At 41.3% G+C, this 13,661-nt stretch overlaps 1 protein-coding gene across 6 annotated transcripts in view; it reads left to right on the top strand.

The window, feature by feature from the left end:
• ELL2 (elongation factor for RNA polymerase II 2) overlaps positions 1-13,661 on the top strand; it is a 56,422-nt gene that overhangs the window by 26,013 nt on the left and 16,748 nt on the right. For 3 of the 6 annotated variants that reach the window (XM_040655732.2, XM_025144981.3, XM_046905537.1), the window contains one exon: positions 6,631-6,752. The exons of 1 other annotated variant lie outside the window; for it this stretch is intronic. In XM_040655732.2, the coding sequence (XP_040511666.1) occupies positions 6,662-6,752 (91 nt within the window). In that variant the 5' untranslated portion in view covers positions 6,631-6,661. Of the gene's footprint in view, positions 1-6,630; positions 6,753-11,408; positions 11,573-13,661 lie in introns of all 6 variants that reach the window. 2 more of the 6 variants (XM_424711.7, XM_015280540.4) reach the window with 1 other exon arrangement.

Here is a 13,661-nt window from a genome sequence, read left to right on the forward strand (position 1 = left end):
TTTTGGCCACTCTGCTTTTCTCAAGCTGAATGTAGTATCTGAATTCTGATTAAGCCAAAAATACTTGAACTGTCTGTTGAATTTCTCAGAACTGTATGATATAAATTTATAGTGTAAAAGCAGGACAGTTTGTTAAAAAAGGAGCCTTATTTCCTGAGTCAAACTACTTCAGTCTTTCAAGATGCAGAAAGAAATAGCAAACGTGTCAACAGCAGTAAAACTGGATTTCAAGCATTTGGGGTCATTTTTGCAAATCTAGAGGTTATCAGCAAGTTAATAGAATAATTGCAAAAGCCATGGTAGCCTGCAGAGAACTGGAAAACAGATCAAAAGAGACAGCTCTGAAGTGTAGCTCAGACTGTCTTGCTACGTTTCAGGCTGCTGCTTCCTATTGCAGTGTTTGTGTTTGTATCCAGGTGCTGGAAAAGCACAGTACTGCTGACTTGTGTTCACATTCTGCCCAACTGTAGAGCGTTTTCTGAAGAGCTGCATCTGTATACAGCTGATTCCCATGTTTTTACTCTAAAATGAGTTACCTTGCACAGCTGCTTTTGAATGCTGCTATGTTCCAGTTTTCAAACTTGCTCCCTAGTTTTTCATGACAATTTTGAATTTTAGCTCCATCTTCATTTATTTTGTCCCTGCCTGTTTTGTATCACCTACAGATTCAATACTTTATATTCGGTTTCCTAAATGTCTGGGCTTCCATTTTTGAACTGGAGTATAAAAAATCACCTTATTTGGCTTAATTGCATTTAATATAAATTAAAATGCTCGTCTTCCCTCAGAACTTTTCTAATGTTTATTAAACTGAAATATGGCAAATTTTCTTTGTTGCTTTCCCTTGTTTAAGGGACAAAGCTCTTGACCTGTGGATATTCTGAAAGGGTTCTTTTCAAAGGCTGTTGCAGCAACTGCTGAGTCCTTCAATTTACTTGTTTAGCTACCCTTTGCAAGAAACACCACGTCAAGCTGAATTAGCAACTACTGTCACCAACTGACTATTGTTGTTTTGAGTTCTTTAAAAATGACTCTTAACTGTTAAGAACTATACAGAAAAAAAAAAAACCACAGAAATAAGATTCTTGTATCTGTTTTATTACAAATTAAATAATATTTCGGAGTTAAAGATAAAAAAAAAAATTTTTTTATTCTCAGATTGGTTATTCTGCCTTTTTTTGAAGTCTTCAAGCACAGAAATTCCTCGAAAATTCTTGCTTCCTCTTCATTCAAATTAGTGAGTGGCTGATGAATGATTATTTGGTTCTTGCAAAGTTTCTGAAAAATATATCATGAAAATGGAGGAGGAAAGTAAATTTCTTGATGTTTTACTTGCTTATGAGAAGAATCCTGCCACATCAGTAGCAGCAGTTGATGCCCTCATCATCATAGAATCGTGGAATGGTTTGGGTTGGAAGGGACCTTTCAGATCATCTAGTTCCAGCCCCCCTCCTTTAGGCAGGGATACCTCCTAGACCAGGTTGTTCAAAGCCCCATGCAGCCTGGCCTTCAATGCTTCCAGGGAGGGGACACTGACAACCTCACTGGGCAACCTGTTCCAGTGCCTCATCACTCTAACATCTTCTTCCTAATATCGAGCCTAATTCTACCCTTTTCCAGTTTAAAACCATTTCCTCTTGTCCTATCTCTACCTGCCCTTATAAAAAGTCCCACCCCAGCTTTCCTGTAGGCCCCTTTCAGGTACTAGAAGGCTGCAATAAGGTCTCATCAGAGCCTCTTCTTCTGAAGGCTGAAAAGCCCCAGCTCTCTCAGCCTGTCTTCAGATGGAGGTTCTATAGCCCTCTGATCATCTCTGAGGCCCTCCTCTAGACCTGCTCCAACAACTTCATGTCCTTCTTTTACTGGGAGCTCCAGAACTGAACACAGTACTCCAGGTAGGGTCTCACAAGAGCAGAGTAGAGGGGCAGAATCACCTCTCTCAACCTGCTGGTCGTACTTCTCTCGATGCAGTCCAGGATCAGTTGGCTTTCTGGTCTGCAAGCACACATTACCAGGTCATGTTACATCTTTCATCAGTCAACACCCCTAAATCCATTCTCCTCAGAATGGTTGCTCTCAAGCCATTCTCCCCCCAGCCTACATCTGCACTTGAGATTGCCCTGGCCTAGAGGCAGGACCTTGCACTTGGCCTTGTTGAACTTCATGAGGCTGGCATGAGCCCACCTCTCAAGCTTTTCCAGGTCCCTCTGGATAGCATCCCTTCCCTCTAGCTTCTCAACTGCACCACTCAGCTTGGTGTCCGCTGCAATGCTGAGGGTTCACTCAATCACACTGTCCATGTTACCTGTGCAGAAGTTAAATAACACCAGTCCCAACATCGATCCCTGAGAAATGCCACTCATCACTGGTCTTCACTTGGACATTGAGACACTGACCACAACTCTCTGCATGTGACCATCCAGCCAATTCCTTATCCAGTGAGTGGTCCATCCATCAAATCCATTTTTTTTTTCCATTTTGGTGACCAGGATGTTATGTGGGATGGTGTCAAATGCTTTGCACAAGTCCAGGCAGATGATGTCTGTTGCTCTTTTTTATCTACTGACTCTGTAATTCCATCATAAAAGGCCACCAAGTTTGTCAGGCATGATTTACCTTTGGTTAAGCCATGTTGCTTACCACCAATCACCTCATCTTTATTTTCCATGTGCCTTAGTAGGGTCTTCAGGAGGATCTGCTCCATGATCTTACCAGGCACAGAAGTGAACGTGACACCTGATCCCTGGATCTTCTTTTTTTTCCCCATCTTGAAAATGCAGATTATGTTTTCCCTTGTTCAATCAATGGGGACTTCACCAGACTGCCGTGACCTTTCAAATATGGTGGATAGTGGCTTGGCAACTTCATCCACCAGTTCCCACAGAACCTATGGATGGATCTCATTGGGTCCCATGGACTTGTGCACCTTCATGTTCTTTAGATGATCTCAAACCTGATCTTCACTTACAGCAGGCAGATCTACCTTCTCCAAGTTCTTACTATTGCTTTCTGCAATGTGAGTGGTGTGGCTAAAACCCTTGCCAGTGATGACTGAGGCCAGAAAGTCACTGAGCATCTCAGCCTTCTCCATATCCCTTGTGACCAGGTCTCCAGTTTCCTTTCAGAGATGGCCCACATCCTCCCTGGCCTTCTTTTTGTCACTGATGTAAAAAAAAATAAAAAGCATTTTTTTTGGTAGCATTTCTTCTTGTTCTCCTTTATGTACATGGCTAGATTCAATTCTGTCTAGCTTTTAGCTTTTCTAACCTGATCCCTGGCTGCTCAGACAGCTCCTTTGTAGTCCTCCCAGGTAACCTGTTCCTGCTTTCTCTCCCTATAAAATTTCTTTTTGAGCTTAAGTAAGTCCAAGAGCTCCTTGTTGATCCACAGAGGTCGCCTGGCATTCTTGCTTGCCTTCCTTTTTCTCAGGATGCACTGCTTCTGGGCTTAGAGGAAATCGTCCTTGGATACCTATGAGCTTTCTTGGGCCCCTATTCCCTCCAGAGCTTTTCTCCCATGTCGCTCTGCCAAACAGTTCCCTGAAGAGTTCAAGGTCTGCTCTCTTGAAGTCCAGAGTTGCAAGCTTGCTGTGCACCCTCTTAGTCACCCTGAGGATTTTAAACTCCATCATTTCGTGGTCACTACAGACAGCCAAGGCAGCCCTTGGGCTTCGTGTTATTCGCCAGTTGTTGGTGAGGACAAGGTCCACCATAGCACCTTTTCTCGTGGGTTCCTTTACTACTTGGAAGAGGAAGTTATCATCAGCACATTCTGGGAACCTCTTCAATTTCTGGTGCATTGCTGTGTTGTCCCTCCAACAGATACCAGGGTTGTTGAAATCCCCCATGAGAACCATGTTTTGTGAATGTGTAGCTGCTCCTATCTGTTTATAGAGGGCCTCATCCACTTGCTCTTCCCAATCAGGCAGCCTTTAGCAGACTCCAACTACTTCCCCTGCCTTTCATTTAACCCTAACTTATAAGCTCTCTGTCAGCTCCTTGTCTATGCCCAGGTGGAGCTTCATGGACTCCAGGTGGCCACTGATGTAGAGGGCAACACCCCCTCACCTTTTCCCCTGCTTGTCTTTCCTAAGTACCTGTCAACGGTTTAAGGGCTGGTCCAGCCCGGTTCCGCGACTAGTGGGGCGGAGGGATTTCGCAAATGACCTGCGCCCTTATATCTGTTCCCTTGAGCAGGAATGATAACAGTACTCGAAAAGACTCTTGGGGAACGTAGTTCTTCTCTTCCAGACAGGTACCCGGAGCTAAAGCATTTGCTCCTTAACTCCCAGTACACTGCATGATGTTGTGATGTGGAATACTGATAACCCAAAATCATAAAACCATGACAGTACCTTATACTCATCTATTCCTACATTCCAGTCATAAGAGTCATCCCACCACATCTCAGTGATGTCAGTGACGTCATAGCCCTGTAGGCATGCACATGCCTACAACTCCTCCTGCTTGTTCCCCATGCTCCAGGCATTGCAGTACAGGCACTTGAGTTGGGCTCCCATGGAGGCTGATTTACCAATTAGAATTCCCTTATCCTGAACTTCAGGTGCTGTCTTACTGGCCTATGATTCTACTCCAGGCCCAGGGTATCCATTACCATTGTCAGCCTCAAAGTGCAGTGATTTGAGGATCCCCACCCCCAGCAGCTCTAGTTTAAAGCCTGTCTGATTAAATTGGAAAGCCATCATCAGTGACTTTCTTACAAAAGTGGGTGGGAGGGAATGACAAGAAGCCTTAAGAGATTCAGGGTTTCAATTTCAGCAAACTCAAATGGTGATTTGCTTTGTATATTTTTATCTATAGGGAGACAAACTTATTTTTTCTTCATACCCTGTCTATGTCTTTCTCAACATATAGAAGAACTGAGACTTTGCTGGAGGGAGTGGAACAGCAACAAATATTTTTTAAAATGTATTCTTCTAAACTTTTAGATGGCAAATATTCTGATATAGATAATACCTCTTGCAGCGATTGCAGGCACATAGATTCTTTTAGATGATGAATAGAAAATAAAGATTTGCCCCCAGCATTTTGAGAATGAAGTGCACGCATATGCAGCAACATTTACCTACTTCTGTTTGGTTGCATTTTGTGAGGGGCAGCCTTTGACCAATTATATTACATACTTACCTTTTTTCCAAAAACTACATCAGGCTAAAAACCCATTGTGTCTTCTACAGTGGATTGAATCCCCACTCCACTACATATGGTGCCGTCAAATCCATGCACACTCACCTGCTGTGTATCATAAAATCAGTTAGTTGAAAGATTCAGTCAGTGATAATTTTATAGAATGTAGAATTTTAGTGTCACCTGTGTCCCTATGATCTTTTTAGGTTGATGGTTACTCTAGTAATCTTAACAGTCACAAGGTAAAGCTGCACATATCATCCAACTTCATGCATCTGGTATCTTGCTTTATCTCTTGTTTCAAATGCCTACATTGCTCTTTTGAGAAAACTACCACTTTAGATCTTAAGTAAAAGGATACAGTGTTCAGATGCCTTGTCTTTCTCCGTGTCCAGCCACTGCAACGATCATTGCTAAGCTCTGCCAGTACTGATGATTAAAATATAAAACTGAAAGACTCCTTTATCAGTACTTCGTGTGAATGATCTTGACTCTTATGAAGACTGGATAGTTTCACAAGCAAAATGATAAGAGAAAGATTTCTAAGACTGCTGAATGTTGTTTTCCAAAACTTTGCTTGTTTGTAATTTGTACATAATATTCCATTAAAAATTCAAAACAAGCAAATTTCAGAACAGCTTATTCGACTTTATGCATGCTAATTTTACCTTCAGAATACGGTGTTTGAATGGCAGTCTTTTGTGTGTGTGTGTGTGCGTGTGTGCTTAAGGGATGCTTTTGCAAAGCAGCACATTGAAAAATGTGCGTCTGCCAATAAACATTTTAGCAATTTCCCATATTTACATTTTTCAGCTCCAGCAGAATGTGGCACATTCTTTACTAAATAATTAGCTCAGCCAAGGAAATCAAGTTTTGTTGTTTCTGACTAAATGTACCAAAAACTATGTACACATTACATTTATGTAAATAATTGAATCTAGAGCTAAGCAAAGGAAAAAGGTTTTTATTATCTGTTAAAGTTGTTCTTGTTTGATAATTTAAGAAACTTGCAGTTTGGGTGTTGCTGTTTCTTCTTGTATCTGACTCCAGTACGTACCTCATTAGGACTGCATAAATCACAAAGTTGGGCTGTGCACATTGTTTTGCTCTGTTGTGTTAGTTGAGCTTCAGTCTGTTTAACTGTACTCAGGCACTTGCATATAAAGTTAAGCACATGCATATTAATTCCACTAAATCAGAAGAGATCACTTCCTACTTGAATGCTTTGCTTAATTGGATGCTGAGTGACTGTAGCTTTTCTGATACAAATACAATTGCTGCATATAGCTGGTGCTGTTTTCAGAGGTAGAGTTATGGCAGAGCAGACTTTTTGATGATGTCACTGAAAACATACTGAAATTTTTGTAATTGAAATATTTTCTCTTTTAGAAGTAAATTATAAGAAGACTCTTATATTGTAGCTAATCACAAGCAAAGGAATTTAGATGGAAGTCCTTACATAAACATTTTCTTTTCCTTTTAGCTTATTAAAATTCCCAAAGTTGATCACCCAAATGAATCGCATACATTTAACTTCTACTTGTCAAATGTTGGCAAAGATAACCCTCAGGGAAGCTTTGACTGTGTCCAGCAAACTGCCTCAAGGTAAGTTTTACTTAACATTTTCTTTCATGGCAAATCTAAGCAGATTCTGTGGCTTTTAGCATGTAGCAAAAATCTTTAACAGATGCATGCTCTTAGTGATGAGCTGCAGTAAAAAAAAAAAAAAAAAAAAAAATCCTAGCAGTAGCATAATTTTTTGTTTATTATAAATACTACCTTTTACATAGAGTTCTTCTGGTTTTGCTTTAAAAAGAAGAAGCTTTGAGTACTTTTTCACCTCTTCATGCTATTTTTAAAAGCATTTGGAGTTCAGTATCATTCAAGCTAGACCAGGTCCATTCTCCAACCATATGTAAATATAACTGGCAGCATGCTGGTAGGATAGCCATAATGGATAGTTGTCTGACTTCAAGAACCACATAAATCGGTGACCTTACCCATAACTGCATGACTGCTGCACTTCAGAGCCCAAACACAGTACAGCAGCACTTTGTCCTGGTTCATTTCAGTCAAAGTAAAAAGTGTTAATATCTAACTAATGGCCAAGAAAATGCTATATTTCTATGTCAGGTTTTCCTCAGCTCCTAGAATAATGCACTCAGTGTAGTATTGATGTGAACAATTGTCCATCTTGTTCATTAGGAAGTTGCAGGCAGATTTCATTTATTCACATTGGAAGCTGATAGCAAACGGCCACTCAAGCTTGTCTCAGAAAGGTGCTAATCATGTTCATGGTCACAGAAAAGCTTCTGCCCTGACTCTGGAAACATGGGACTTGTCTAGATAGAGAATTTTGCCAGCAGTATGAAAATGAGCTGATTGAATAACTCTCTGCCTGACAGAAGATCTCTAAACATCCTCTTTCTCTGTGTTAGCTCTCTTCTACTACAATGCAGCCTTTCTGTGAACTCATGTAACTGATGGAACCACTAAAAGCTGAATGGTTTAGTGGTCTCAGGCTTGGAGTGGTGTGTTTTGGTAGTTCTTTTTTTGTTTTAACTTATGTCTGAAAGGGGTCAGACAGGTGCTGAGGCGCAGAGTAAGCCTACAGGAGTGCATGTTGGGTCGAGAGGTCTTGCTTCTTCTCCTTTCTTTTGTCTGATTGAAAGTTCCACCTGTGTACTGCAGCTGCTGGTGTACCGAGGCTGCTGCCAGCCCCCAATTAGAAAACCATTAAGAGACCTTCAGGAGAGCCATTGTGGAGGACTCAAAATTCTTCTGAGAGATACTGCATCAGGCTCCTTGTGTAGGCAACGTACAGAAGTCCTCAAGTCTGACTTCAGTGTTTCACCAAGCCTCTCTGTGTGCTCTTTGTTGCTTGGGAAGGAGCAGCTTCGGTTAAACCGAATTCATTTTATGAGTAAGACTAAATTTAAGCACTTTTAGTTAGAAATAATTCTGAATAATATGCCTAGATACTTTGAATGTGGCTCTGCAAAATCTAATTCATATGAGTTTTCACCAGTTCCTCTGTAGTCAGCTCTTGGTCTGTCCAAGTATTTTATGCAGAATCATTTAAAAAAATAATTCATAAGGGACCTCTGGAGAGTATTTGGTTTCCTGCTGAAGGTGGGTCCTGCTGAAGGTGGCTTCAAAACTGGCTTTAGTTCTGCAGTCCATTCTACAGTAGGTTGCACAGTGCCCTTGGTCAGTGCCGAGAAGCTCCCACGGTGTAAACCTTTTCTGAGCTCTGTTCCATCTGTTCTTTGGAATATTTTAGAGCTGCTCTGGGAGCTGTACCGTGCTCTAGGCCTGCCACACAGGACCCCTTATCTTTTTGACTTCATGTCAGGCCACTACAGTCCTACAAGGTGGTGGCATGCCACATGCTACTGACCACTGCATGATACTTTGGTGTTGGTGATGGTCCTTCTTGAACTGTTCAGTCCCTATGGTGTATAAAGACAGCAGTGTTTGAGGAAGTGTGCAGTAGATAGAACTTGTGCTCTAGATGGCAAGAACTATTTTGTTTTGTAAATGCTGTGATTTTAGAGCAATAAATAATGCCAAAAATACAGCTCTGGGCTTTGGTTGGACAAAATCGTAGCTGTATCCTGAGATACTATGCAGTGGCTTGGCTTGGTCCACCTTTGTGACTTTCAGAAACAACTTGGTAAGTTAAGAAACAAGGTGCCAAATGTTCCTCAGCCTTTCTTTATGGAACCTTTGCTAGGTGGTTCAAATCATCTTTAGTATTGTTCAGAATGTTCTTGGCTAGTGCAGCCTAGCATCCTTTCTCTGTTTGGAGGTGTTGCTGAGGTGAGTGCTGTACAGAATTGTTAACAGCCATAATCACTAAACCAGGCTAAATTAAGTTGCTTTTAGGCTATATAGGCTATCTAGGCTACATATGTGCTTATCTGGCTGAGTGTATTGCACCATAAAAATGCATTTAAACTTATCCAGGAGAAATGAGGAAGCAGGTCTGGGGAAAATCTCCCTTTTCACGTAGTTTGGAACTGCTGTCACCACCTCTGTCCATGAGTGACTGCTGATGTCTGCAGCTGCTGTGAACACAAGGCAGAAATCCTAGAGGACTGTGCTTCTTCAGAAACCTGATGCCCACCTGAACTTTGCTGAGGAGACACCATATCTTGTTTTGCATTCTTTCCTCTTGCATGGGGCTTTAGTCTAAGTGTCCCTTATTATATACACATCCCCAGAGAAGCAGATGGTTAAACCACAAGTGCTACAGATTGCCATCAAACAACGAGTCAGCAGAGAGGATCCTGAAACAGTTCAGGATAGCAAGTAGCATGCAAACTTTAGGGAAGGTCTGGCTCACCTCTCTTGAACCTTGCAGGGACTTAAACAGTGATGTCAAGACATCTGCCTTTGACAGAGAGAGGAAGCGGGTGACTTTCAAATGTGTACTTAACTGCTGAGCATGACTTGAGAAGGCTCTAAGACACGAGTGTCCAACTTTTTCTTGCCTGGGCCACACTGAGTGAAGAGGAATTGTACTGGGCTCCATTTACACGTTACTCCAAAAGTACTGCCTCCTATTTATTTCCATGGAAACTCAGTAGATACAAAGAGCACAAAAACACTATTTGATAGAGCAAATTCTCAGCTACTAAACACTCTTTTTCAACACGGTCACCAGCATTAGCTGTGCATTTTCACCAGCAATAAACAAGAGCCTACCTGCTGCACTCATAAAAATCTGCACCAGCAGAGGTGACCCACTGTCACTGTCTGCCACTGCTGAAACGCACCACCCACTGCCTCACTGTGCTCACATTCCCTGTTTGGTCTCCATAAACAGTCAGCAAGTGCTGATGAATGTCAGTGGGTGCCATTTTTTCAGTCACACAGCTTTACTGCAACTGCACTTCCATGTCACGTGCCATTTTGTCAGACTGTTCCTCCGTTGCCATCTGTCACACAGCAACAATATGAAGTGGGATGTTGGTGGGAAGGTCCAACCTCTGCTGGCATACCGCCAACATCTGCCTCTGACGTTGTGGGCCAACGTCATAAAATAGGAGGCATTACTTTCAGAACAGGCGCTTGTAAAATATACAGTGTTGTTAATATATAAATAACAAAGAATTTAAATCTATTTCTTAAAACCTTAAAAAAAAAAAAAAGAGAGAGAGAGAGAGAGAGAGAGGAACAAAATCATAAAACTAGTGGGATATTTGACCATGTTTTTGTGAAACTGATGCTTCAGTCAAGTTCGATGGCAGGGGTTACAGTTCTCAGTGAGCTCTCAAAACATTCAGTAGAGATTTTTGATGAAATTTTACTCTTCCCGTGCTCCATCCTTGCAAGTTATTGTTCAAAAATGTACATACTGCCAAAAGGCGATGACACTGAATAAAGTATGATTGTGAAGCTAGGGATGTTTCTCTCTGGTAAGAGAGCAAGTGTGAAAGTCTGGTAAAGAGGCACGATCAGATTTTTGAGTTGAATGTCTCATTGCAACGCTATATATTCCCTTTGAAAATTTGCAGGTAATGTATGTGTATCAACTGAAAATGGAGTCACAAACATAAATTGATGACTTTTTGGTGGTCTTGAATCCTATTCTCAAACTACTTTATCAAAACTGAAAGCACAGCTGTGTATTCTTAGCTGTTCAGAGCCTTGTGTTTAGCCAGTGTGTCACAGTGCATACAGTTATTTGCCATCACTTGAGTCAGCACTGCCATCGCCATGCCCTGCTTTCAGTCGATGCAGTGTTAATAGCACACCAGTAGTTTGGTTGTTGCTGAGCAATGAGTGCGTGCCTGGTGCTGCTCCAGTGTGAAAAGCCACCTCCATGATGGCACAGGGCATGGGCTGGGCACACTGCCAGCTATGCTGGGCATCATGCGGCCTGTGGGCTGCAGGTTGGGCATGCCTGCTTAAAGGCATTTAGTGCATAGAGTGCATATAGTTTGGATGTCAGTCTGCTTTAGTTTGCATTGTAATCTGAGTAGTTTACAGTAGATTTTTGTACAGCAACTCATACTATCCTGAGCTTGCCTCTTGAGTGTGATTATATGAGAATATTGTAAATATATTGACAGATAACATTGATAAAACAACAGTGTTTCATTTGCAGAATGATTTGAAACGTATATGACCTAGTGGTGAGAACTGAAAAGCATTTTTCTTTGCCGGACAGAGCAGGTTTTTGGGTTTCTAATACAACCATACTTCTAGACTTGAAATAGTGCTTGGGCTCATTTTTTCTCAATGTTTTTATAGTTCTGGAGCCTCACAACTGAGTAGCCTGGGACTTATACAGAATAAAATTACAGTATGTGCAACAAATGATTCCTATCAGATGACCAAAGAGCGCATGACCCAAGCAGAAGAGGAATTACGCAATCGAAGTGCAAAGGTTATTAAGCCTGGTGGACCATATTTAGGTATGGTTGCATTTCCTTTTCTACTAGATGTCTGTAAGCTTTCAAAATCAGTAATTGGTCCTTTCATCATACTGTTAGCAGAGTTTATGTGTTCAGAAGACTGAGTTTTAGGTGGCTCACTATCATATTGCAGATTTAACATCTGTTGCTGCATTAGAGGATGGCTTTATTTTTCTTCTGGAAAGCCTGCCAGCTCTTCCTTATTCCTGTATTGCTTGGCTGGTAAAACTTTTGACCATTGAGGTGCAGGGTTTTAACTTTCCACAGACATACCTTCTCTGTTTTAGTAACTGATGTTTTGGTTCTGTAACAACACTTTAGAATACTGTGTTAAACCAATACTTGTATTAGTAATAAAAAATAAAAATAACATCAAGGACATCTCTTACACAAATTCAAACACTTGCTTCAAAAAATTGTGCTTTTCATACACGTTAATCAGATTTTGTTTATTCCTTTATCATGAATGAGCTATTGTTACTCTAAAACCATATTTTTTCCATAAACAATGCTCAAAGTAAAATAACTGTCATCTGCATGTGGATTTCATCATTTTGCACAGAATAAAACATACAGGTGACACTGCATCATTAAACCATTTTGAGTAATGTTTCTCCAAGGAGCATGAAGATGATTGGAGATAAGAGTCCTGGTGAGCACGCAGCACTGTGGCTGGACATGGCAGTGAGCTAGACAGGCCACAGCAACCTCTGTGCAGAAAAAGCCAGCATGTGCTGGGCTTTGTCCCTGTGCTGACACAGACACCTCTGCCATGGCAAGCTGCGTGCTCCTGAGTCTCCTCTGTCTGCAGAACCTTCTCAGAATTGTAAAATGAAGAGCAAGTGGCCTCTGTTGTGGGTATACAGATGGGAATAGGTTATTACTGGGACTGGGACGTGCACTGTCCAGGCTGCAAGGTGAGATGTGCCATGTTGCTGCATTCTGCAACTCCATTTTACATGGATATCATCTGTGTTCTTCATGGTGATTGCTTAAACAGCCTCCAAGTGAATGTTTTTAAGTTAAACAAATGGGGTCTGAAGATGAGCAGCAGGAGAATGATGGTGTTTGGGGATGCTTCTGTTTCCGGCTGGCGTAGGCAAAGATAAGGTAGGACAGGGTTAAATTGCTGCTGAGGTATGGAGGGTGGCTTTCAGCATGCTTCATACAGGACAGATTGGGAGCTGGGGTTGTCACCCGTTGTAATATGTGGTTATGTTTTCAGTTGATTTTTTCAAAGTGACTCAGAGACATAAGGTGTTTGCTTGAATGCCACATACGCTATCTGTAGTGCCAGGGATGCGTATCTAAATTGTGTTTACCTTGTCACAACACATCAAATGCATTCATACACAACTGGCAAGTTCACGCTGCTCCAAAAATGTAGTCATGTGTCTTTTTGTGGTTAGGTTTGTTCTTGAAAACCAAAAAGGCAGAACCTGAAGATAGAAAGGTTGTAGAGATTTGGCCTTCACTGCAAAATGGCAATAAATTTTTACTGTTCCTGGGAATAGCAGTATATAAACACAACTATGTGCTGTTCTCTTTCCTGTGACTACAGAAATTTCCTGAATTCCAAGCATGGCTGTTGGAAGAGAGGTAGAGCTTCAGTTCTTATGACACATACTCACTAGCCTCCCTCATGTACCAAACATGAATTGTTAGCATCTGAAAAATGCCTAGTTTGTCTCACATCCATTACATTTTATGGAATGTTGCAAGATTTTTGTTTGTTTGTTTGTTTGTTTTCTGTTCTGTAGCCGATGCTGTTTAAAAACAGAGTAGAGAAGTTGAGGGCTTTTCCTGGGAAACTCAAGTTATTGGTTGACTGCTGTTGCTTTAACATTCTGGATTCGCTGTTTGCAAGCACTTGCATTGTTCTTCCAGTTGAGAAATATGAGTTGTTGTAGAGTTTGATCTGCAGGCTTTCTTTTAAAACTTCTTTGTCATGGTTCCAAGAACTGTTAGATTTTTTATGTATTGTTTCTGCTAAACTTGATGGCCTTATGTAACAAGAAGGGAGAATTGTTCTTGTTCAAACGAGTAGGTCAGGCGATGAATATCAGGCTGGTAGTCTCTTTAAGCAGCA

Source organism: Gallus gallus, chromosome Z (assembly GCF_016699485.2).
Source record: "Gallus gallus isolate bGalGal1 chromosome Z, bGalGal1.mat.broiler.GRCg7b, whole genome shotgun sequence".
NCBI lineage: Eukaryota > Metazoa > Chordata > Aves > Galliformes > Phasianidae > Gallus > Gallus gallus.